The following is a 23,376-nucleotide window of genomic DNA, read 5'->3' on the forward strand; positions in this document are numbered from 1 at the left end:
AAATAATTCAAAATTAATTGAATGTTTAATTTTAGATAATATTAATCGCAATTTGAACAATTCAAAATAATAAACTTAAGTAATTCCCAAACTCTATTAATTTAAGAGCATATGACGGTTCCATTCGAAGAGACCTTTTCCAATTTGATCCCCACATGAATGATTCGGCTTCTGGATTATAACTAAACAAGCAATCTTCAAGAAATGATGTTTTCCATAGGCACTGTCAATTCTCCTTCATTGGAATGTCCCAGGAGGGTAAACTTCACCTTCCTCGATTGGTTCACGACAGAAGAACGAGGATTTTGTGCATGTCAATAGCTTACTCGACTGCGTACACAAGCCTCGACTGCTGTAGGATCTGTTTAGAGCAACTCAACTCAGTCTAATTAGTCTTAGATAGATTGCCCGAGATATGTCCTCAGCATCGTATTCGGTAAACTCGAATTCGCTTCATGGAACAAATTTTGAAAACTTAAAGAATTGTCAATGAAATATACAACACCATTGATATCACGAGCTAATAGAAACGAACCTGTGGAATGCTTGCAGTGCTACATCTAAACCCATTGATCCAGAGCTCGACGACGCAACGACGACAATTGATCTACTAATCTCGAGGCAGCATTGGTCATGAATGTTTTCTTTCCCACTTACCTTCGCGTCTGCCACCATCCCTTTCCCTTCGTTCTATAACTTGCCTCGACTTGCTGCCTCTTGATCCATGTCTTTGAGAAGACCCGGGCGGACCCGAATGTCCATCAAATATCGAAACTAATTCTGGATCACCAACACTTCCAGTGTCACCTGAATCCTTGCTTCCATCTATATTTTCGTCGTAACTGCTACCACATTCATCTGGACGCTCACGAGATTGTAGGATTGTAGGCAACTGTCCCGAGTATTGTCTCGCCCCCGAAAGTACAATGGTTGGTACTCCGGTCATTGATGAATTGGTGGTAGTAGAAGTTTCAGTCTGTAAGCCACCGGCACTTGTTCTGGCATTCCCTTCATTGCTTGGTCTGCCATTGTCTCTTTCACGATATCTGTCCCGAGGTCGACTGCCAGGAAAAAGGTTCACCAATACCCTTTTATTCATTCACCCTTTCATGAATTCATGATATGTTCCATCACATTTCAACCTACCTACTATGGGAAGAGGAAGAGAATTCACGTCTTGATGATCGAGGTCCAGACTCGGCCTGCTCCAGTTCACGCTGAAGTTCCCTCTGTAAGCAGATGTACAGTCACCAGAAATTATTACCTTATCATTTTATAACGACGACGAAAATAACCGATGCAAGGAAAAAAGGCTATTTGTTTGAAGCAAGTTTCAATGAATACGAGGAACACGAACAGAGGAACCCGACAATGAAATTGAGAAGATAATACCATGTATTACTTATTAGAATATCAAAGAAGCTTAAGAAAGCACCCAAGAAGCTGTTTATATATCATATATTAGCAAGAACCAAACCATACCTGCATTTGTCTCTCCTTCTCCATATCAAGATTATAACGCAGCTCCCGGGTTTTTGCCCGCTCAAGCTCGAGCAAGCGCTGTCTTTCGATTTCCTTTTCCATTTCAACCGTTCTCTCCCTAAAGTAGCCAAGTGTTAGATGGAGAACCCTAAAAACTTTTTTATTGTTATAAACTGAATTACATGGTGCAAGATTCAGCTACTTATCAAACCTGTCAAGTTCTTGCAAAAGTTCAGCTTCATGCAATGCAGCATCTTCTAGATATTTGTGCCGTGCTTGTCTCATAAGATGTCTTTTCTGTCGACGAGCTGCTACTTCTACCTGGAGTTTGGATTTTTCTCTGAAAGACGAAAGCCAAAGGGTTCGAATTCCAGTTAACGTTATAAGCATATGAAGAAAGTAATGATAATAGGAAGATTTCTAAATTTATTGCATACATGGAGCGAATGGAGTTTTTTATCTGCTGAAGACGTGAATCGGCTACCGCAGAGGCTGAAAAGTTTCATTTTCAAACGATCATGTGCAGAAAATTAAGAACATAACAATGGCGATAACTTGAAAACCGATATAAGAAAACCCGAAAGCCAATATGACATACAAGTGATTCTCGGAAAATTGTTAAAATCATTGGATGAATCAGGTTGTTTAAGCTCCTTTTGAGCGAGGTCGAGTTCCAGTTCAGCCTCCTCTAGTTCCTAGACATAGACAAACAAAGTAACTTCAAGAATGAGCTCTCTGCAGTAACTTTAACAAGAAGACAACACAATAACCAATCTTACCATTGTTTCTTGATCTTTCTTTTGAGAGAATGCATCGAAATATGACTGAGCAGAAGTCATATTCGATAGGACCTGACGAGCAATTCAGCACAAGTAAGAACGAAGTGGGAGGAAAGCAAGAAATTACAGCTAGTAAGCAACAAATATCTTTTGCAAATTTAATAGAAGGTGACTCAGAGATAGATAAACGACACGAGCTCTAAAACGTTGAACTTTTGTGCTTCTGACCTGCAGTATCGACTCCCGAATGCTTAGAAAATCTTCATTGAATGGCTTCGGGGAGCTCGAAGAGAGCACATCTTTCAGAACCTTCCACATGAGAAGGAAGAAAACCAACAAAAAAAAATGTTATAACTTGCAAAAATACACTATTCACGATTCGCCTCTCTTTAAAAATGTTGTATTCTATATAAGCAGAGGAATGCCAAAGCATTCGAGTGCTCCAAAGGGCAGAAGACAGCATGTTATATCTAAAGGGAACGTTTAACTTTATCGTCGTTCTACCTCTTTGGCTTCATCCCCTTCATTTCTCAATCGACATAAGACTAGACAGGCTTTCCTCTCCAAATCTCCGAGTCTGCCATCTAAAAGATGAAATAAAACATTTATAACATTTGAATAAAGTATTATACGAAAATCAAGAAATAATGAAGGTTAGTACCAGTCTTTGATGACCCCAAAACCTCAATATTACTCCAAACACTTTCAGGAATCAAAAAGACATCTTCGACCGGGGAATGGAGGCAAGCTGAGGAAATTAGTGCTAACGAAAGCTGTAGTAATGGGCCCTCAGATGCTGGATGCAAAACCTTCGTGCCATGAATGCAGTCGGCGGATGCTAGCAAGGATTGTAATTCCTGTCGACTAACATACGGGACAAAGGCTATAAGAAGTGCCATCGCACGAGTTTTCAAATATAATGATGAGTCAGATGCTGCTAAAGAAGCCACTTGATCCCATGTATGTGAAACCAGATGAGAGAGTGTAGACTCAGAAATAGATTCCCCCGAGCCAGTTGAAACGAAACTACTACAAATTTTGGAACATTGTTGTGCAGCAATGCCATCAAAGGCATCTATGCCAACCAAATTACCCAACTGCTGAAGAGCTATGTATCGTTGCTCGGGTTCAGGATGTCCCAGCATTGTGCAGAATAGATCGACCAGAGCAACTTCATCTCCATTGCCGGTGGCGATACCTCTCCTGAGTAATGCTGACAACCATTTCTGGGTTTGCAGGCGCCAAGTGAGGCTTGGAGCGTTGCAAGAAACACTCTTGAGTGCAGAACAAATAGTGGAAACAATGTTTTCCAAGTTCAAACTACGAGGCAAATCGAGCAGACAATCAATAACCACAGAAGCAGCTTCCCAGCAACTTTCTTCTTCAAGCATTACGGCGGTTTCAGCCAATCCCTTAAGACCGCCTCTCAAGTAGACGAGGAATTGACTGCTCGTCTTAGATAGTGTAGCATGTTCACCCTCTTCCTTTTCATCACTGCAAGCATTCTGGGCTATGGAAGATAGGCACTGCGAGTAAACCAAACACTCGGCCATCGTCACAGTCAAACTTTTAGCCAGTTGATGATGAAGATTCCAACAGTGCTCAATAGTGGGAAAAAGCTTGGAAATAAGGGCCTCGAGATCTTTACGAAATTCTCCTATTTCCTCAACAGTTAATTCAGTATTGTTACCCTCACTCTTTCTTTCTAAGTTCTCGGAATTGCTATTAGATAGCGGGTTCTCGTAAATATCACAGAGAAACCCTGGCTGTGACTTTGACGTCTCTTCAACGAGTACACTAGAGCTTGTATCCCCAAGGTCGTGTAAAGATATTGGAATAGCACCGAATGCTTTTAGTTTCTGAAGTAGCAAGCTTCTACAACTTCCCATTACTTCTTGGAATGAACACAGGTAATTGTGGAAACATGAAGTGGGTTGTGATGAGGTAAAATTAACCCAAGTAATTAAGGATTGCAATATTTCCCTCTTGCGTTGAAAAGAGAAATCGGGAAAGAAGGAAGCCAATACAAAGATAGACAAAGCTTTGTTATAAACTTTTCGAAGGGAATCGTCTATCTCGTTCTCCTTAATGTCGTTGAAAAGTTCATTGAAGCACAAAGACTCAAAATTTGTAGAAGAACCATCATCGAATACTTGTTCATCCTTCGATATCTTCCACAAAGAATATGAAATAAGTGGCTTTAACAAAAGCACTACAGATTTGAGAAATGGCACATCGCAGTACTCGGCTCCACAAAGGGAAACTAGCACCTGCACAAGTCGAGGGATCTCGGGAATCATCGGTTCCATATGTTCACTTACAATGGCTTCGAGAATATGAAGCACAATGCACTTTGCATTCTTTGAAACATAACCCTTCATGAAATGAGAGCTGGAATGGGAAGTTAAATCACTGTGGAAAAATGGCCAGGAACAGAGGTCAGAAAACCAACATAGTATGTCAGGCAGGACATTAGGGGAAAGTGATTTCAGTTGCAATCCAATAGCCTCTAATATGACTTCTCCAAAAGCTATAAAGTGATTTCTCATATTAGGAAAGAATTTGCTAAGATCAGGGTAGATAACATGAAATGATCGACCGCCATGCTGTTCAACTGTTCCGAGTTCCTTACTCTCCAAAGGAATCTTTCTGCACTCTGTTTCTTCAATCGTAACTTCATCGTGCTTTTTATAAATATTGTCTACCACAGAAAGCTCATCAGAAAATATATGCAACAAACTTGTTAACTGTGATAAATCTGATGCAAGAAAAAGACGGTCCATTGTATACTGTTTTGCATTTCGGGATACCGCCATCCAACCGAGGAAATGAGCCAAAGGAAATTGGCTAATTGAAAATTTAGAAATTCTTTGCATCCAAGCAGAAGCTGGAATCAGATTCCCAGAGCAAAAACTGTTATTGGCACTTGACGTTGACGTGAAGTCTGTTCGATAATTACCTCCGCTACTTGCATGTACCAATTTCTGAAGAAGTATCCAGTGTCGCTGCGTGCCGTGAATTGTTCCAGGTTCCAACTGTGAGTTTCCATCTTTGATTTGATAATACAGAGATGTTAGCAGTCCATTTAGAAACTCTGCTGAACTTAAAATGATATCGATAACATCTTCAGGACGACAATGTAGTTTAGTGGCCGAACGCAACAAAAATAGAAGACTTTGCATAAGGATTTCGTGCATTGAATTAGGCTTTCTCTGTAAAAGTCGAATGACAAAAGTCCACAACAGAGCTTGATTTTGTCGTACTAGGGTCACAGCATCGACGGATTGCACGTCATTGGAAGACAACATGATCATTTTTTCATCTAATCCTTTACCATTATACGGACAAGACTCCGAATCAGACAAATTCAGATGATATTTTCTATCCAATTCAGCAGCTTCCAGCAAAATTTGAAGAACAACCTTGTCTCTCTTTCTTTCAAGGTGAGCTATTGTCTCCAGATCAGCTTTACTCTTGCCAGCAAGTTTGGTCAGCTCAGAAGTTGGGCTACTTTTAGACACTGTGGCCTCATTACTTTTCATACCTTTCATGTGATTTGGACTGTATTTGCAAGACATCATAAAATATGGGTTGACATAGCACTCTGCTGCCAAGAGTAATGCATCTATGGATGCATCATGACCCTCAGAAGTTAGCTCGTTTTGAGAACTTAGATCCAGGGCTAAGCGGCGAAATTCAGAAGCCTTCACTTCACAGTCACGATAGTTTACAAGTTGAAAATAATCTGCTTCCAAGTTGAAATACTCGATATTAATCCCAAAATCCAATACCAGTTCTCCACGAAACCGATCAGGATTGGTCCCTTGAACCCCTTCTTTAGGCTCTATGTTCACATTTCCATGGCTAGAGATTAAGCTACCTTCATTCAAACGACTAGAATGATTATCCAGAGATTCACACCGCAATTCTGGAGCGACAAAAAAAGGTATAGCATCTTCGTAGACATCAGATTGTCCAGGCGTGTCGTGATCATCTATCTTCCCATCACAGTCGTTTACGGCATTTAATCTTGAAGCAGAAAAATCTGGGTTGAGAGGTTTGGAAGCAGAGGACTTCCGAAGGTCGACTTCAGGAGGCAACTGCAAGTGAGGATGCAAAACTGAAAGAAGCACGCTGCATAAAAAAATTGAGTCGTATTAAATTCCATAAATCGGAAAGCTTGGAAGTTAACTGAAAATATTGGATAAACATTGTTGAATATTCAAGAACATCTAAACTACTTTCTTCATCATTTTCTAAAAATACGAACTTCCCCTTCAAATTAAATTGAAAAATATAACGTTTCGATCTTTTTAAAAAGAATTATTTATTTATCACTTTACCTTCAAATTATACTTTCAGCTCATTCACTTAATGTTTTTTTTTTTTTTTAAAAATCCTTTTCTACAATACAACAACATTCCACAGAAGCACAAAGCAAGCATTATTACCTAGGAGCAACTGAGCCACGCCTCCATTCGAATTCTATTGAAGGAAGAACGGATGGCTTTTGTACGGCCGAGCAGATGACATTGAGAGCAATCAGACAACTGTTTTCCAGCTTTTGGGGAAAAATAGGAGAAAGATCTCCAAAAGCTATCGGGGTCTTCGACCCACTTATGGCAGGATCGAGAAAAGGCTCTAGCATCTCCACGAGAAAGAGAATCTTATGTTTTACTTCCTAAAAGAAGCATAAAAAAGTTCTTTAGAAACCCTTTCGACCGTCAACAAAGATGATCACAGCTCAAATAAGCCAATTCTCAATGTGTAAGTGAAGCAAAGATTATAACTTCAACACCATAAGAGAATTTCGAGATAGTGACAAAAAGCTTTAGTCTATTTCTATTTGGATGGAAGGCTTAGGGTAGGTTACTGCCAAACTTCATACCTTATAGCTTCCTAGTATGTCGTCGAAATAACCAGATAAAGCCAGCAGAATATATTTTAAGGCAGCACGAGCCTGATCAAGGGACTGTCGTGCATTCTGAAACATGAAATTTTGAACATAATATGTTATAATGCATGATTATGTACGCAATAAAATACAACATTAGCTTCATTAAGATAGCGACTCTTAAAAATATGTTTATTGTTGAACAAAATAAATTTGACAGATGAAATTCACCTGGATGACACCCAAAAGATCTTCTAGAAGCTCAATAACCAGATCAACCTATATCAAAATCAACCCAGTGGTAGAAAAGTTACAAGAACAAAACGACCAGTGTATAAGAAAGAAAAGGCAGGCACGACGCTCGAAATGAAACTGAGAGATTTTGCCTTCAGCACAAACCTACCTTCGCAATAACACGAGGCATCCAGGGCGCTAGTACAGAAGAACATAAGTCGATCAGAACACATCCAGCCTTAGCCTGTTAAAAAATATTAATGCTGATCAATTTTGACAACAATAATCAGCATCTCCTTTTCAACATTATCTTAGTTAGTGAAAAATCAATGAGTAACTTTGCTGCTGTAAGTGAAGGGGTCGTTCGAGATAAGATTGCTAATCTTGCAATTTTATAGAAACATACGATATTATCGCTAATTGAACGAAGTTTAATCAAGTAATAGAATAAAATGTGGGCAACAAACATGTGATTGAGAAAATGATGATAGATAGCCAGCACAAGCGTGTAGAAGCGGATGGTATAATGGAGATGACAATGTTGCCACAATCTGCAACCAAATAGGCCAAAATGTAAGAATAAGAAAATATACGTATCGAAAAGGTAAATGCAAGTATATGTTACAATCAAAGAGAAGGTGGATCGTTTTTTAATTCAAAATCAACCTGAGAGAGAGCCTGTTGCACCACCGACCCCTTCCATAAAGAAAAGATGTCATTGACCACATCAAAGGGACTGCTCAAAGGCGGTCGAAGAACTAGAAAACGAAAAAAAATGAAATACACAGAAATTAAGCAGTATCTAAGAAAAGCACTTGGGATATGAACTGTGTTACATAAAACACCTCAATTTTTCTCTCTTTTTTTTTTTAATGTGTAAATAATATTTTTGTTTCGACCTGGAAGCAATGCCTGTACAAGAGGTAAAGCTAGCCACAAGTCAACAGCCCTCTCTGCCAGTTTACTGCAAATAGTGGGCTGTGAACATTACACACAAAATGCAAGTTCATTAGTCAAATAAAATAAAAATATAGAAACTGTATATAAATATGATAAAAGATTTCGAAATTCAAATTAGTGCAAACCAACCTGAGAGGCACAAGCGAAAAGAATATGCAAAATGCCTTCTTCCACTGCACCAACATCCAAAATGCTAAGATAGCTCAAATCCCATTGATCATCAGGCACTTCAAAATCTTCTCCAAACAATTTAGAGTAATCGGCGATGGAGACAGGGTCGGATAAGCCAGGTTTTGCAAACTCATCGGAAACAGCAGCTTCATCAGCCAATGGTGAAGCTTCTTGCACTGCAATGGGTTCGACGACCTTCAACAGTATTCTAGAAGCCTGATAAAGCAAAGAAAATAAAAATTAGCATTCAAAACTAGAGGGTTAACAGTGAAAACATACCAAACTGAGAATAACTTACCACTCTGCATATAGCACAGAATGTAGAATCTTTGTAAGCCATTCTCAAAAGCATGAAGATTGCATCTGGGCGAAATACTACACAGCTCGATGTAGATGGGACCACAGGTAATATACTACGAGACTTCCGTGGCTACATTACAGCAGAAAGATGTTCTACGTAACTAACCATCTTCTTTAGAACAATTTTTACTTGTGGCATTATAATTACATAATATCCCAAGGTATAGAAACTACTTAAACATGATTAAGAGGGCAAACTAAAAGATTGAAGTATAGAAGAGGGGAAAGGGAAAAAGAAAGAAAAAAAACCTCAAAATTCGAAGAAACGGTCAATGGTGAAGACATCTGATAATTCTTAGAAACTTCAGTTTCAGTTCCATTTCCAGTAGACTTTGATGCTGCTCTGCAGCATAAAACGTATCAGCAGAATATCAAGAGTAGTTATTTAAATTCAAAGGAAACTTGGTGAATTTTCTCCCAATGAACCAAGAAACAGAAACGATGCATAAACCGTGATCTTTAAAGTGAAATGCTCCAGACAAAATGATACAAAAGATGAGAGATAACAAGCAAGATAGCCTAACCTCTCATTCACAAGATGTAGTATTGGATAGAGTGGACCGGCAAGCATTGCAAGGAAACGTAAGTTAAGATCAGGAGCATCGGAAAATCCCACAAGGTCTGTCTGCATAACGATCAACTTAGATACTCCTCTATGGATCCAAAGAAGTTGATATTCACAATGAAGGAGACTATACCACAGATTCATTTCTAATTTAAACATATTACCTCAAGTTGTGGAAGAAATGGAGATAACCTGACTGTCATGTCTTGAAGCAACTACAAAGCAAACAGGAAGGTCATGAATAGATGAGGTGCAAAATGAAGCAACTAAGAAATTATGGAGATGTCAGTACCTGAAGATGCATATCATCACCATCTTGTCTGTGTGATACAATATGTGGCAACAAGTGATTCACAACAGGTTGGAACTCTGGCTCCAAACCAGCCACTGGAACACCAATCATCTGCAATCCATAAAATTGAGAAAACTATTATCATTATCTTATTATTATTATTATTATTATTACGCAATCCATAAAATTCTCGTTCATGTTAACTTAAGCATAGCTCAGTTTATTAATGCACTGTATCATCGACCAAAAATTCAAAGATTCAAGTCCCCACCCATTTGTACTAAAAAATCATCATTCATCACAAATTTCATAAGTACAAGTGGGAAAATACAATATTAATAGGTGTTTCTATTTGACCAATTGTAACTAATTAATCGAACCACTAAACAGAAATATGTTAAATATTCCACGAAACTAGTTGACCAACTAATTCAACTAGCAAAAATAGCAACTCAAACAGCAAACCACGAGATTAATCCCGAGCCTCAAATTCCCTATACCAAACCCTCACTTCTCATTCAGTAGCAAGACTACTCCCACCTAAGCAAACGAGAACCCCCAGCTTTACGACCACCTCTTAAATAGTGGTAAAAGAGAGCTTTCATTAATAGCAATGTGGGAAATAGAGTTCTCATACTTTACCTGAACAAAAAATACAGCTATTGGATTTCCACGCAAACAAGATATTTTTACATAGCGACATGGAGTGTAGTTCATAGGGTAGATCATGTCTCGTCGAGGCGCTTCACAACGTGAACGAACTTTCACAAATGTCTCTGGCTGGAAACAAATACAAATCATTGCAAGAATAAAATCAAGGCTCTATCTATTATCCAAGACATGCATACTAAAACTTCCAAACTACACGTCATTCAAGAAAAAGCATAAGATTTTTGTTTTGTTCTCCCACCAAAACAAATATGACAATTCATATGGGTTGGTCGAAAAACCTTCGGTGTACAACTCGTAAATGCCAGTTATATGTGCAACGTGAGAATCATTCGGAACAGATATTTCTCATTCGACAAACAAATTGAAAAGTTTGTCGAAGATGAATTTACGCTAGACAAGAAGCCTAACTCTATGAAGTATATAATAAATCCTTGGAAGAATTTAACAAGTGCTAGTTCATGTAAAAAACAAGATCATATACAAAAATTGGGGCAATTTTACTTCTTCTAGAAAATGCAATGCATAAGCTGTAAAAATCAAAATCTAAAGAGATAAAGAAAACCTTGTATCGTAAACCAGCTGCGATTTCCCATTCGAGGACAGATTTATTGTAGATGCGAATATGTGATAGTAAACATGGTTCCTGATTAACAAAATTATACAAAATAAGCAAAATGAACAGAGAAATGATAAATAAGGTAACATATAAAATTTCAATAAGATACAGAGTTTATAGATAAAGCACAAAATAATACATTCAAGAAAGCTATCCAGTCTAGGTTAATTAAAAAGTAATAATAATAAACAAACAAACGTCATGCTTAAAAAAAATTAGGGCACACTAACAACAGGCCCTATTGAGAACGTAAGAACAGTTCTTATCAGAAAATGAAGTGACATTAACACAAAGTGAGTGAGCCTTCCAAAGAACTTCTGGATTCTGCTAAAAGCATTAATGCTAGACTTGCCTCTTTTGAGAAGCTCTCCAGAATTAAGTGGCAGCAAACAAGGTTTCGGTGAAGAAAATGCTTTTATGATGATTGGGTGAGGAATTGTAGTTCTACAATTAAACTGGCTTTGAGTATCGTACTAATTAAGTGGCAGCAAACATTTAAACTAAAAAAATGTTTCGAGATTCCTGCGTGTTAATATCACATAATTGTTCGTTTTACAGCAAGAACGAAGCTGAATAGTTCATTGAATTCCTCGAATGTCGATACAATATTACTGTCAATTAAGCGAGAGAGAGAGAGAGAGAGGGATTGCATACATCTAACTCGAGGAGAATCCACTCTTTGGTGTTGGTGGCGGTGGACCAATGAGTTCGAAGATCGGAATCAAGAACATTAGCGGCCTTCTGAGACGGCGATTCTCTGGAAACTCCTTTCACTTTGTAGTCCAGCGGCTTCACTCGTGGCTCCAATTCAATCTCCATTTTTGCTCTGTGAGCTGCTTCTCTCTCTCTCTACGACTGCATATGATGCGGATGAAATCGAAAAAAGCGGGAGAAATACAAGAGAGAGAATTTTGCAGCTAAACAACCCGGGAATTGAAGAACAGCAAGAAGAAGAAGATGAAAGGAGAAAGTAGCTAATAAAAACAACTGAAGTGAGAAAAGTTTTTAAGTTGAAACTTGGAACTGAAACTGGTTCTCCTTCTTCGTACATCTGATTAAATTGTTTTCGTGTGAACTTTAATCGAATTTTTTGTCCCCAAACGGCGTCGTTTTCGACTTCCTAGTAGATGGGCTCAGACCCACTTTTAAGGGTCCGCTTAGAGGTAAAGATAAAAAAAATAAGCGTATAAGATTTGAGAATGATAATACGAAACCCCCGGACCTAAAAAGACTGAATTTTCAAAATTACGATTTTAGGCAGTGGATAATTGGTCATCACAATCAAAATTGGAAACCCGTAAATCTAGTTTACGAGGACAAAAATGGAAGAAATTTTTTATGAGGATAAAAATGGAAGAACAGTAGACACACGCGTTATTTTCATTAAAAAATCATTGGCATATATATTTATAAATATTGAACAAAATTGTGTTAGATAATACATGTTGGAGTGTTTTTGTATTATATATTGTTCACTTTGAGCATAAATTTTCATGACTGTACTTTGGGCTTCTAAAAATGTCTCGTACCAATTGAGAGAGTATTATTTGTTTATAAACACATGATCATTCCCTAAATTAGCCGAGGTGGGACTTTCATCATTTTCGAGGTTCAAATTCCTGTACTTTTGTATTTAAAAAAAATTATAAATTTGAGATAAAAGCTATTTTGTCTATGAAAGTAACAATTTAGTCGATAAGTTTAAAATTATAACAAAATAATGACTCCGACCCATTTATGTATTATAATTTTTTATTTTTTTTGGCGAATTAAAGGATGAAATTTTTTTTAACAAACATTAGTATTTTTTTAATCAAATGGTTAAATTAAAATTCATATAGTCGATCTATACAAAAATAATAAAATTAAATATGAGATTAGTATAAGGTACTTTGCCAGGTAAAAAAATAAAATATACGTCCTTTTTCTTGTTTTTGTTACTGTTTTACTAAAAAATAAATAATAAAATTCACATTTGCTATATATATAGTTTTTTAAATAAATAAAAAAAATCATACCCAAGTAAGCCCAGCTTACAGGCCTGTTTCAAAGCCCGGCTCAAAGACCCGTACCCAAGTAAGCCCAGCTAAAAGGCCTGTTTCAAAGCCCAGCTCAAAGACCTGTACCCAAGTAAGCCCAGCTTAAAGGCCTGTACTCAACTAAGCCCAGCTTAAAGGCCTGTACTCAACTAAGCCCAGCTTAAAGGCCCTTTTCAAAGCCCAGCTTCCTGTTTCAGTTCACGTGCTCGCACCCACTATGGTCTCTTCACATTTTCACGTGAAGTGTTTGAGAAAATGTCTGACTGGAACAGTATTTCGTGTAATAGTTAGAATCATAATAGAATTTATCTACGTAAATAATTATAGATGTAAAATATAAATATATAATAGGTTAATTATGCCCCAGATGAAAAAAGAAACACAATATTCGTCTCAGTCTCGTTTATTTAACAAGAAGAAATCTAGCTTCATTCTCTCTCCCGTTTTTCATTGAATGAGGAGAAATCTCTCTTTGTTCTCGCTCCCATTTTTCGTTTAAACGTGAAATATCAGCTCAGTTTAAAGTGAGTCCTCGCAGATTAAATCGACATCTCTCGATGAGTTCGATGGAAATTTATGAAATATACTTTTCAATATTGCATATCGTGTTCTACAAATTATAAATTTATATCCCAAACTCATGTCATACAATATTGAATCTTACATAAATGATGTGAGATCTCGCATCAATTGGAGAGAGAAACAAGTGCTAACGACCGAGCGGTGTGCCAGCAACAAGGACGAAAGAGAACGTCTGCTCATATCTACTATCGGAAGCACGAAAGGGAAAGCTCAAATAAGACAATATCTACTATCGGTAGGGTTGTACGGTTACAGATTAAATTCACACAAATTCATAAACTTACACGAACGTGTGCCCATATTGTTGCGTTGTATGATCATAATTATTACGCTTGTTTACTCATAGAGCTTTGATCAATTGCTTGGTACCTGGCGACAAGCTTGTCTCTAGGCGGCCAGGTTTCATTTATGATAGGCGCAGCAGCAAATTCGTGTATCCATTTCCACAGCAGGGGAAACCTTTGTTCGGTTATGAGCTCAACTCCAATCACTTCCTCCATTACACTCACTATGTTTGCAAGCCATCCAAGTGCAATGTCCACGAACCCAATGGCTTCCCCTCCAAAGAACCTCTTTCCCTCCAACTCTCCTTCCAAATGCTTCATATTCTCCAAGGCTTCTTCTACACCTTCCTCTCTCACTTTCCCTTGGTTCATCAGCGCTTTCCTTATAGATTCCAAAACCTACATTTGAGCGTTAGAGAGGGAGAGATTGGCTCATAACTCTCGTTGATTTGGTTCATAATCCTTATTCTTTTAGTTCATTAACTCACATTTATTTGGTTCACAACTAGTTTAAATAAAAGGTAATGACATCCCACATTGGTTGCGGAGGAGAATAAAACACCATTTATAAGAGTGTGAAAACTTTTCCCTAGTAGACGCATAAGCCTTGAGGGAAGTCCAAGAGGGAAAGCCCAAATAGGACAATATCTGCTAGCGGTGGATTTGGGTCGTTATAAATGGTATCAGAGCCAGACACCGGACGATATGCCAGCTTTCTCGCCCTTCCTTGGAAGGGTGGATTGTGATGTTCCACATTGGTTGGGAGGAGAACAAAACACCATTTAAAAGGTAGCAGACTCCCATGATCACGAAAGCCCTTGAAGGGGTGGATGCAGACTCCCATGATCACGAAAGCCCTTGAAGGGGTGGATTGTGATGTCCCACATTGGTTGGGGAGGAGAACAAAACACCATTTAAAATAGTAGCAAGCTCCCCTGATCACGAAAGCCCTTGAAAGGGTGGATTGTGATGTCCCACATTGATTGTGAAGGAGAACAAAATCACGAAAGCCCTTGAAAGGGTGGATTGTGATGTCCCACATTGATTGTGAAGGAGAACAAAACATCATTTAAAAGGTTGTATAGGATGATTAAGATATATTGAGTTTGAGAGTCATTTATGTATTTGTTGGGAGACATGTTTCCACACTCTTGTTTTATTCCCCTCCCCAACAGACGTGGGATCTTTCTGTGAGAGTGTGAGATATACACTTCAATTATTGCTCTTCAAACTACGTAAATCTTTACGTTTCTTTGTTTAATTTATGTTTGTGAGGGTGGGAATGCTATCGATCTTGCTCCCTTTACAACAAAAGTTATTTTAGGTCAATTAAAAGTAGTTTTTATAAGCTTTGGTCAAGTAAAATTAGGTAATATATATATATATGATGAACTGAGAGTTACCTTCTCATCCCCAAATTTGGCCCAAAAGCGAGCAGCAGCTCTCTGGTAAGGATCCTGAGGCAGCAATGGATTTTGCTTCCACATTTCATCGATGTATTCCAGAATGACAAGCGATTCAGCGACCGGTTTTCCGCCATGGACCAGAACCGGGACCTTCTTGTGGACCGGGTTGTACTCCAGAAGCTGGGGACTCTTGTTGGCCAGATCTTCGTAAACGGTGTCGTATTCTAATCCTTTCAACTTCAACGCCCATACTATTCTCAGAGCGAATGGAGTCGACCACGTTCTGAATAGCTTCAGTTCTTCTCCCATCTCCCTTCTTAGCTCACTTCCTCTGCTCTGTAATCGCGCTTTCAGTTCTCTGGGTTGGCCCCTTTTATGAACGGCACGCTCTTCAAGTTTTGGGAAATTGCTCCTTGGTCCCTGTGCTTTTGTGTCTTTTGCAAACATGCCCTTTTGAGATCTACATTTTAAACCACTATTGAAAATAGAAATTTCTCGTTGGTCCCTGTGTTTTTGTGTGTTTTGCAAAAGTACCCTTTTGAGGTCTCGATTTTAAACGAGATGGTAATCTTTTAAAATTTTAGATGAAAGAACGAGACTTAAGATAAGGACTGTGATGATCTAAATCATTATTCAAGTAGCCGTCATCCTTCTATGTCTCAATTTTCATTAACAATTTAGGAGCGAGGTCAAGAACGTTATTGCAATTTTCAAATAATATCCATAAATTTTGTTGAACAATCTCATTTTAAAAATAGTTATAATTATATATTTTGATAAAAATGATCGTAAAAATCATATTTATGAACAAATAAATTCAAATATATAGTTTTTATAAACTCTAATAATTGAGAATTAATAATAGAATTCATTTTAAACTTTTTAATCATGATTATTATATAATTCATAATTGATGCGTACTATACTTCAATAATAACTACAATTATTGTATGTAGTGAGGGTGGGCAATAATGCAATTTGATAGAAATCGAAGGGTATGTGAGAAAAGAGAAGAAAAACGACATTTTGTTAATTTTTTCGTCTTTGATGGCTACTGCGGTCAATATCCTCCACGTGTCACCTTCTGCTGATGTAAGGCGTGACGTGGTATTGACTGTTCTTTTCCCCTTCGGTCTTTATCATTCTTCTTCTAAAAAAATATATATTTTAAAATTTTCTTCTATTAACATAATTACTAAAAATTTAAATTTTAATATTACAACTTAATTTTTTTAATTATTATTTGAATTAATGAACAAAGGAAAACAGCAATAAATTAAAATTAGCCGTTAAAATATTGAATCTTATTTTCTATGTATAATAATTAAGTAGAAATAAACACGGAGCAACCTAGCTTTTATCCCAAGATTTGTTGACTAATTATCCTATTTTAAAGCTGACTCAAAAGATCAATCGGATCGAATTTTCACTGGTAATTAAAAAAATTATCATAATTTTTAGTTTAAATAAGAGGATTTCAATATTAACTACTTTTTTTTTTAATATAATAAAAAAATGTGTAAAAAATATTCATATTAAGTGAAATATAATTTTATTTCCGGCCGTCTAAATGAAAAATTCCTTCCATATTCGAGACTGATCCCGTACATAAAATAGATATCTTTAACATACACCGAAATATAAATATTTCTTTTAGTTTACGTGTTCGTGTGCCCTCTAGGGCAGCTAAGTTTCACTATCTTTTACAATCCAACTACGTGGCACAGTCAGATGGTGCCACGTTTCAGGTTCTTAATTACATGCTTTTAATCATGCATGTTCATAATTGTAGCCATGAAACTCAGCTTGGGGTTGAGTTTGGGGCAGTGGGTGAGACTCATAGAAACGACGACGAATTTGGTCCACAGAAGGCCAATTTTCACCGATGATTGGAGCAGAAGAGAATTCGGCTATCCATTTGGACAAAAGGGGAAACCTTTCTTGCGTGACCAGGCTGTTAGACGAACACGACTCTCCACAATGGTATGATATTGTCCACTTTGAGCATAAGCTCTCATGGCTTTGCTTTGGGCTTTCCCAAAAGGCCTCATCCCAATGGAGTTAGTATTCCTCACTTATAAACCCATGATCACACCCTAAATTAGTCGATGTGGGACTTCCATCATCCAACACAGGCGAGGTCCAACCATCTCCTCCATTGCAGTGAGCGAGAATGCAATCCACCCAACCACGATGTCCACAATCCCAACGCTTTCCCCTCCAAAGAATCTCTTTCCCTTCAACTCTTCTTCCAGAAGCTTCCAATTCTCCAACGCTTTTCCAATGGCTTCCTCTCTCGTATCGCCCCACACGAACGCGTTTTTCGTGGATGGCAAAACCTAAAAGTCAAGAGTAAGATTCAGATTAACTTGATAGAATATCTCAAAGGCAAAAACACTTATTTCATATTAAAATCACTACACAAGTAAGATAGATAATATCCGGCTTGAATGATTTTAAACATGTCATCTAAACTACATAGAATTTTAAAGGAAAAGTAAGAACATGCAATAACACTTATTTGAGATTCGAGTCACTCTAAGAGCAACATTGATCATGTCAAGTTTGAATGATTTTACATGCAACTTACTAAGTACAATTGTAAAAAAACTTAGTCATCGGCTAAAAGAAGCATAGTACATTCTATCAGACCCATTTTAGAGAGATAACATAGATATATTTATATAGCCTCTTAGAGGTATTTTATGATCATAATTAGTCACTAGCAACTTTAAAATAAATAAAAATCTTAAAATATACTAAATAAACGTAATAAATGTAAAATGAAATGAACGGTAATATCTTATAATAATTTGAACAACATTTTATTTACATTTTTTTAAATTTATATGGCATGATTGATGTCTTAGTTTATATGACGAGCATGTATTATAATTTGATACCTTATCCTCTGCAAATTTGATCCAGAAGCGGGCAACTGCTCTTTGGTAAGGATCCTGAGGCAGCAATGGATTTTGCTTCCAAACCTCGTCGATGTATTCGAGGATGACGAGCGGTTCGGCGATCGGTTTTCCGCCATGGATGAGCAATACAGGAAGGTTCTTGTGGATCGGACTGTTAATCTCCTCCAAAAGCAGCGAACTCTCGTTGGCCAGACTATGATCTTCGTAAACGGTGTCGTATTCCAACCCTTTCAACTTCAGCGCCCATACTATTCTCAGAGTGTACGGACTCGACGTTCTAACCAACAGCTTCAGTTCTTCTCCCATCCTTTCTTTCTTCTCTTTCCCAATTATGGCTGTTTGCCAGAAATTTACATAATATAGAGATGAACCATCCACCCTTAATATTATATTATAAAACAAAGACCACCTTTAAGACCACCTTAGTCTTTAAATTTTAAAATATTAAAATATTACATTTTAAAATAGTAAATATAATATTTTGAAACTTACAAAAAAAAAAAAAAAAAAACCATATTTAGTCCTTAAAACTATATAAATTATTTTTTAAAAAACAATCATTTTTATTTATTATTTAAAAAATGACACATTATTATATTTAGTTCTTAAATTTTATATTATTAAAAAAAAGACCATATTTAGTCCTTAAATTTAAATATTGCACTGAATTTTTATTTAATCCTTAAGATTCCTTATTTCTCATTTTTTTTTTATTATTGAGTTTTGAATTTAATTTTCATTTAATACATTTTTAGGTGATGTTGGGGTGAGAATGCAATTGATAGAAGTTGAAGGGTATGTGAGAAAAGAGTAATTAAAGTTATTTTGTGGTAGAATCATTTGTTTTGTATTTGGTGTAAGTCTGACGTGGCATTGAATATTCTGAACAAATGCGTTTTGGTCTTTATTGGCTGGCGACACGTCAAATAGAACGCTGCCCATATTCGTTGACCGTTGACTGTTTTTGGCACGTGCCGTTTGATCTTTGATGCTATGGGCTGTGAATCTCGATAATGGGCTTTATAATTTGGGCCCTTCATTTTGGGTTGGACTATCTGGAAGTGTGACGTGTAAATTCGTTAATTAAATTTGTAATTTAATTAATTTTATTTTGTGTGTGTTGGGCGCGAATTCAAATGATAACTTGCAGCCGAGGGAAGCGAAGGTCGCTTTGTTCCAAGTTTCCGTGCGAATAGAGGAAGGAAACGTTTGGCAGAATCGGAACAGTTTCTGAATTTGATCATTGTCTAATACAATCCTCTGGAAATGATAAATTTTGATATCGTTGCTGCTACGGCGGAGATCTTCATCTTCCTTTGCCTGGAGCGCCGATTTCAATTACAGTCGGGGGCTGCTTTGCGAGGTCTGGGATCTTCAATCGCCGTCTAGAATGAGAAAGGCCTTGGGGAGATTTGGAGGTAAATTAACCTAACTTTATTTTTTCGTAAACATCGATTTGAATTCGTTTTCAGTTTTCTTTTTGGATCCGTCGATAAATCGATTAACAGATCAAGCGAAATGGAGAGTTCGTAGTCATAGGGATTTCTCTTTGAAAGGATATTGATCTTATTGGTGAAATTTGGTTACCTTACAATTTCCTTCATAACCTGCTATTGTCACGGACTAATTTATAGATGAATTTATCGGTTTTGGTTCTTTTTCTTCGTGTGTTAAATTAGCTGATGCGTGCTGTTTCTGTGGACTTGATACCATGTCTGATTGCTATTGAGGGAGACATAAAGGATGTTTAATAAGAGCAAAAGATCTTATTGGAAATTGGGGGAGAAGCAATTGAGACATTTTTATTCTTATTATGCTTGCAATTGCAGGCAAAGAATGGAGGGACGAGCAATTGAGGAATATATCAGATAGAATATTTGATATGATTGGAGATAAGAAGGATAAGCTGTCGTTTGAAGATCTGTACATTGCTACGTTACTTGTATACAAGTAAGAAGCTCTTATTTTTTCTTGCTTCACTTTTTGTTGCTCATTCATTCATTGATTTATAAGATAACCTGGTGGGACATCATTATTTATATTATGCTCATGGCCTACCCACTGATTCGTGGGTTTTGTGAGAGTTTTTGCAAACCAATGGCTAACTCAGGAGACGATTAGAGTTGAAACTTCTCCATTTCTTGTTTGTCAATTCACTATTTTTTAACTAAAAAGTAGAAGCGCTGTTGGTTTCTTATTTGTTGTTCTTTAAAAATGAAATAGGCATGTGCTTGTTGGTACCCATTTCTTGTTTCTTCTTCTCCCAAATTTTAAAATTTGAAAAATAAAGTTATTACATAAAACATTATTTGTTTTAATTAAAGATTCATGTTGATTTGTGAGATCCCACGTTGGTTGAAGAGGGGAACAAAATTTCTTATAAGGATGTGGAAACCTCTCCTTAGTAGACACGTTTTAAAACTGTGAGGCTGACGGTGATACGTAATGGGCCAAAGCGGATATTATTTATTAGCGGTGGGCTTGGGCTATGTGCCAGACACCGAGCGGTGTGCCAGCGAGGACGCCGGCTCCCAAGGTGGGTGGATTGTGAGATCCCACATTGGTTGAAGAGGGGAACGAAGCATTATTTATAAGGGTGTAGAAACCTTTCCTTAGTAGACGCATGTTATAACCATGAGACTTACGGCGATATGTAATGGGTCAAAGTGGACAATATTCGTTAGTGGCGGTGTTGACATGTTACATGTTTAATATTTTGAGTAAAAATGTTCAAATAATTTTCTTATTTATGCCTTGAAAAAAAAACTCAATTCAAAAGAAATTAGAAATGAGATTTAGTAACAGTTACCAAACGTTCCAAAAACTGGAAATAGAAAACAAGAAATGAGAAACATTAACGTTACAGAAAAATACTCGTAAATTTTCAATCTGGGCTTCAACTTTGATCCTTGTAGATATCTGTTTAGCGTCTCAAGCTCTTGGCGACAAGGCATCTGTGAGCTTGGTTTAATACTTAACAATTACTTGTGATGCAGTGATATTAACAAGCGGTTGCCTATCTCTCATCTTGATCCGCCCACAGAGGAACGTTTCAGAGAGCTCATAAAGGTACTTTGTTGACACAATAGTATTACACAGGTTTAACAATGTAAGAAAGATGTGAGATCCCACGTCGATTGGAGAGAAGAATGAGTGTCTGCGAGGATGTTGGGCCCCAAAAGGGGTGGATTGTGAGATCCTACATCAGTTGGAGAGGAGAACGAAACATTCATTATAAGGGTATGGAAACCTCTCCCTAACAGACAATGTTTTAAAAACCTTGAGGGAAGCTCGAAAGGGAAAACCCAAAGAGGACAATATATGCTAAATGTGGTCTTAGACGGTTACAAAAGTGCTTCTCGATTGCCATTTGATTTATTTAATTGTGTTAAAGTAATCACCTTCTTAGCTATCCAATAAGGTCCAAAGATATAGATTAGATTTAAAATAGTGTTTATTCTTGTGGCTTTATTGAACTGTAGCGGCCTGTTGTTCCTGTTGCCATACTCGGGGCTTTGCATGTTTATGGTTCTCGTTGTATTATTAGGAGAACGAAACATTCTTTATAAGGGTATGAAAACCTCTCACTAGCGGACGTGTTTTCAAAACTTTGAGGGAAAGCTCGAAAGGGAAAACCTAAAGAGGACAATATATACCAAAGGTGGGCTTGGACAGTTTCAAAAGTGCTTCTCGGTTGCCATTTGATTTATTTAATTGTGTTAAAGTAATCACCTTCTTAGCCATCCAATAAGGTTCAAAGATATAGATTAGATTTAAAGATTAGATTTAAAATAGTGTGTTTATTCTTGTGGCTTTATTGAACTGTAGCGGCCTGTTCTTCCTGTTGCCATCCTCTGGGCTTTGCATGTTTATGGTTTTCGTTGTATTATCAGGAGAACGACTGGAACCAGGATAAAAAAATTGGGCGTGACGAATTCTTGGGTTTTATACTGAGCTTGACATCTGACGCGTTCATATCACTGAGCCACAGATTGATCCTCACTTTGGTGATAGCACCAACAGTCGCAGTGGTCACAAAGAGAAGTACTGAAGGCATCCCAGTCATTGGAAGCCTGGTCCAAAAACTGCCCTCTTCAGCTTATGCTTTCCTCGTCACCCTTGCTGCTTTCGTGTTTCAAAACTCTCAGAAGCCGATGCTTAAATGATAAGTTCATACTCACTCTCTTTCATTCATTCCATTTGTTGTATATTCCTTTCTTATTTACATACATGTGATTGTGAACAAATTACAACACTTTTACATTGAATTCACTATTTCAAGCCTTGTTTGTAATTTGTTTCTTGGCTCTTCACCCTTTTCGTTCCGTTCATGAAGATCCCGCCCGCGATGCTTAAATTACATGTTTAATCCTATATTTTAATATTTGTGTCTAATAGGTTTTCAGCTTTATCGAGTATTCGTTGGGTTTCTAAACTTTTCCATTTTGTGTCTAATAGATTTAATATTAAAGTATAATAATTTTAATATTTTAATTTTAATTTTCAATTTTAATATTTGGTGTCTAATAATTTAATATTAAAGTATAATAATTTAAAATGCTAAATAAGTCTAATAATTTAGTATTTAAAAAAAAATTAATCTACTTTAAATTTTGTAGCAAATATGATATTATAGCATAAATTTAAGTTTAAAAATTTAATATATATTTTTTTAATTTCTTATTTAGGCATGTTTATACATTTTTTTATGTTTATTTTATTGCAATCTAAAAAATTAGCAACTGCTTCTAAACTTATTAAAAGTTGAATGACTGAAAAAAAAGTATATACTAAAATGATATTTTTGCCCTAAAATTTAACTTGAAATTAAAATTCTTATTTTTTTTAAACCGTTTATTGGAAACAATAATAATTTGTGCGCAATTGATATAAAATATAACGAGGGTGTGGACCCCACGGTTCCTATTTTGGCGGGTTTCCCTAATTGCGTAAAATCCAACCGTTGTCTGCGAATGGCTGTCGATGGCTAAACATTTGTTCTCGTAGTAATTAAAGCTAAATTAAATCAAAAGTCAAAATTCCATTCTGTTTTATTGTTTTCAAAATTTGACTAGAAAGTAATTAAGATTGGGAATTATTGGAGTGAGTGTTGTTA

General features: G+C 36.8%; 4 protein-coding genes across 8 annotated transcripts; 1 reads left to right on the top strand and 3 right to left on the bottom strand.

Moving 5' to 3' along the window:
• Positions 1-67: 67 nt before the first annotated feature.
• LOC111431846 lies at positions 68-12,062 on the bottom strand. 5 transcript variants are annotated; one of them, XR_002708573.1, is made up of 27 exons: positions 11,680-12,062; positions 10,972-11,052; positions 10,380-10,517; positions 9,738-9,848; positions 9,610-9,660; positions 9,405-9,505; positions 9,130-9,223; positions 8,819-8,950; positions 8,479-8,736; positions 8,289-8,367; positions 8,056-8,147; positions 7,857-7,940; positions 7,559-7,633; positions 7,387-7,434; positions 7,150-7,245; positions 6,713-6,942; positions 2,923-6,395; positions 2,766-2,845; positions 2,490-2,570; positions 2,262-2,333; positions 2,081-2,177; positions 1,920-1,974; positions 1,694-1,822; positions 1,483-1,600; positions 1,147-1,229; positions 536-1,061; positions 68-361 (listed from the first exon to the last, which is right to left on the bottom strand). XR_002708573.1 is itself a non-coding variant. In XM_023068550.1 (26 exons), the coding sequence occupies exons 1-26, from the start codon at positions 11,842-11,844 to the stop codon at positions 632-634; spliced, it is 6,453 nt and encodes a 2,150-aa protein (XP_022924318.1). In that variant the 5' UTR covers positions 11,845-12,062; the 3' UTR covers positions 68-631. The 5 variants fall into 5 exon arrangements, 1 of the variants encoding a protein (XP_022924318.1); XR_002708572.1 differs by having other exon boundaries at positions 68-451; XM_023068550.1 differs by having other exon boundaries at positions 68-1,061.
• A 1,619-nt stretch (positions 12,063-13,681) lies between these two features.
• On the bottom strand, positions 13,682-15,787 carry LOC111431847 (probable glutathione S-transferase). The gene is made up of 2 exons (XM_023068551.1): positions 15,334-15,787; positions 13,682-14,329 (listed from the first exon to the last, which is right to left on the bottom strand). The coding sequence occupies exons 1-2, from the start codon at positions 15,781-15,783 to the stop codon at positions 13,973-13,975; spliced, it is 807 nt and encodes a 268-aa protein (XP_022924319.1). The 5' UTR covers positions 15,784-15,787; the 3' UTR covers positions 13,682-13,972.
• A 1,190-nt stretch (positions 15,788-16,977) lies between these two features.
• Positions 16,978-18,627, bottom strand: LOC111431849 (probable glutathione S-transferase). The gene is made up of 3 exons (XM_023068554.1): positions 18,240-18,627; positions 17,470-17,675; positions 16,978-17,290 (listed from the first exon to the last, which is right to left on the bottom strand). Exons 1-3 carry the CDS (start codon positions 18,564-18,566, stop codon positions 17,107-17,109), a joined length of 717 nt encoding a protein of 238 aa, XP_022924322.1. The 5' UTR covers positions 18,567-18,627; the 3' UTR covers positions 16,978-17,106.
• An 893-nt stretch (positions 18,628-19,520) lies between these two features.
• Positions 19,521-22,554, top strand: LOC111431834. The gene is made up of 4 exons (XM_023068535.1): positions 19,521-19,678; positions 20,090-20,210; positions 21,257-21,329; positions 22,154-22,554. Exons 1-4 carry the CDS (start codon positions 19,651-19,653, stop codon positions 22,424-22,426), a joined length of 495 nt encoding a protein of 164 aa, XP_022924303.1. The 5' UTR covers positions 19,521-19,650; the 3' UTR covers positions 22,427-22,554.
• The last annotated feature ends 822 nt before the right edge of the window (positions 22,555-23,376 follow it).

Source organism: Cucurbita moschata, unplaced genomic scaffold (genome assembly GCF_002738365.1).
Source record: "Cucurbita moschata cultivar Rifu unplaced genomic scaffold, Cmos_1.0 Cmo_Scf00037, whole genome shotgun sequence".
Classification (NCBI taxonomy): Eukaryota; Viridiplantae; Streptophyta; class Magnoliopsida; order Cucurbitales; family Cucurbitaceae; genus Cucurbita; species Cucurbita moschata.

Bases quoted from the DNA above. Each gene is read 5' to 3' on its own strand.
- LOC111431834 (XM_023068535.1), top strand. From the start codon at position 19,651: ATGAGAAAGGCCTTGGGGAGATTTGGAG. The intron at 20,211-21,256 runs GTAAGAAGCTCT...CTTGTGATGCAG, and splicing joins GCTACGTTACTTGTATACAA to TGATATTAACAAGCGGTTGC. The intron at 21,330-22,153 runs GTACTTTGTTGA...TTGTATTATCAG, and splicing joins GTTTCAGAGAGCTCATAAAG to GAGAACGACTGGAACCAGGA.
- LOC111431846 (XM_023068550.1), bottom strand. From the start codon at position 11,844: ATGGAGATTGAATTGGAGCCACGAGTGAAGCCGCTGGACTACAAAGTG. The intron at 7,435-7,558 runs GTAGGTTTGTGC...ATTTTGATATAG, and splicing joins TGCCTCGTGTTATTGCGAAG to GTTGATCTGGTTATTGAGCT. The intron at 2,334-2,489 runs GTCAGAAGCACA...ATTGCTCGTCAG, and splicing joins TTCGGGAGTCGATACTGCAG to GTCCTATCGAATATGACTTC.
- LOC111431849 (XM_023068554.1), bottom strand. From the start codon at position 18,566: ATGGGAGAAGAACTGAAGCTGTTGGTTAGAACGTCGAGTCCGTACACT. The intron at 17,676-18,239 runs GTATCAAATTAT...CTTGACTTTTAG, and splicing joins TCAAATTTGCAGAGGATAAG to GTTTTGCCATCCACGAAAAA. The intron at 17,291-17,469 runs GTGTTGGATGAT...TTCGTCTAACAG, and splicing joins GAGATGGTTGGACCTCGCCT to CCTGGTCACGCAAGAAAGGT.
- LOC111431847 (XM_023068551.1), bottom strand. From the start codon at position 15,783: ATGTTTGCAAAAGACACAAAAGCACAGGGACCAAGGAGCAATTTCCCA. The intron at 14,330-15,333 runs GTAACTCTCAGT...GCTCAAATGTAG, and splicing joins CCAAATTTGGGGATGAGAAG to GTTTTGGAATCTATAAGGAA.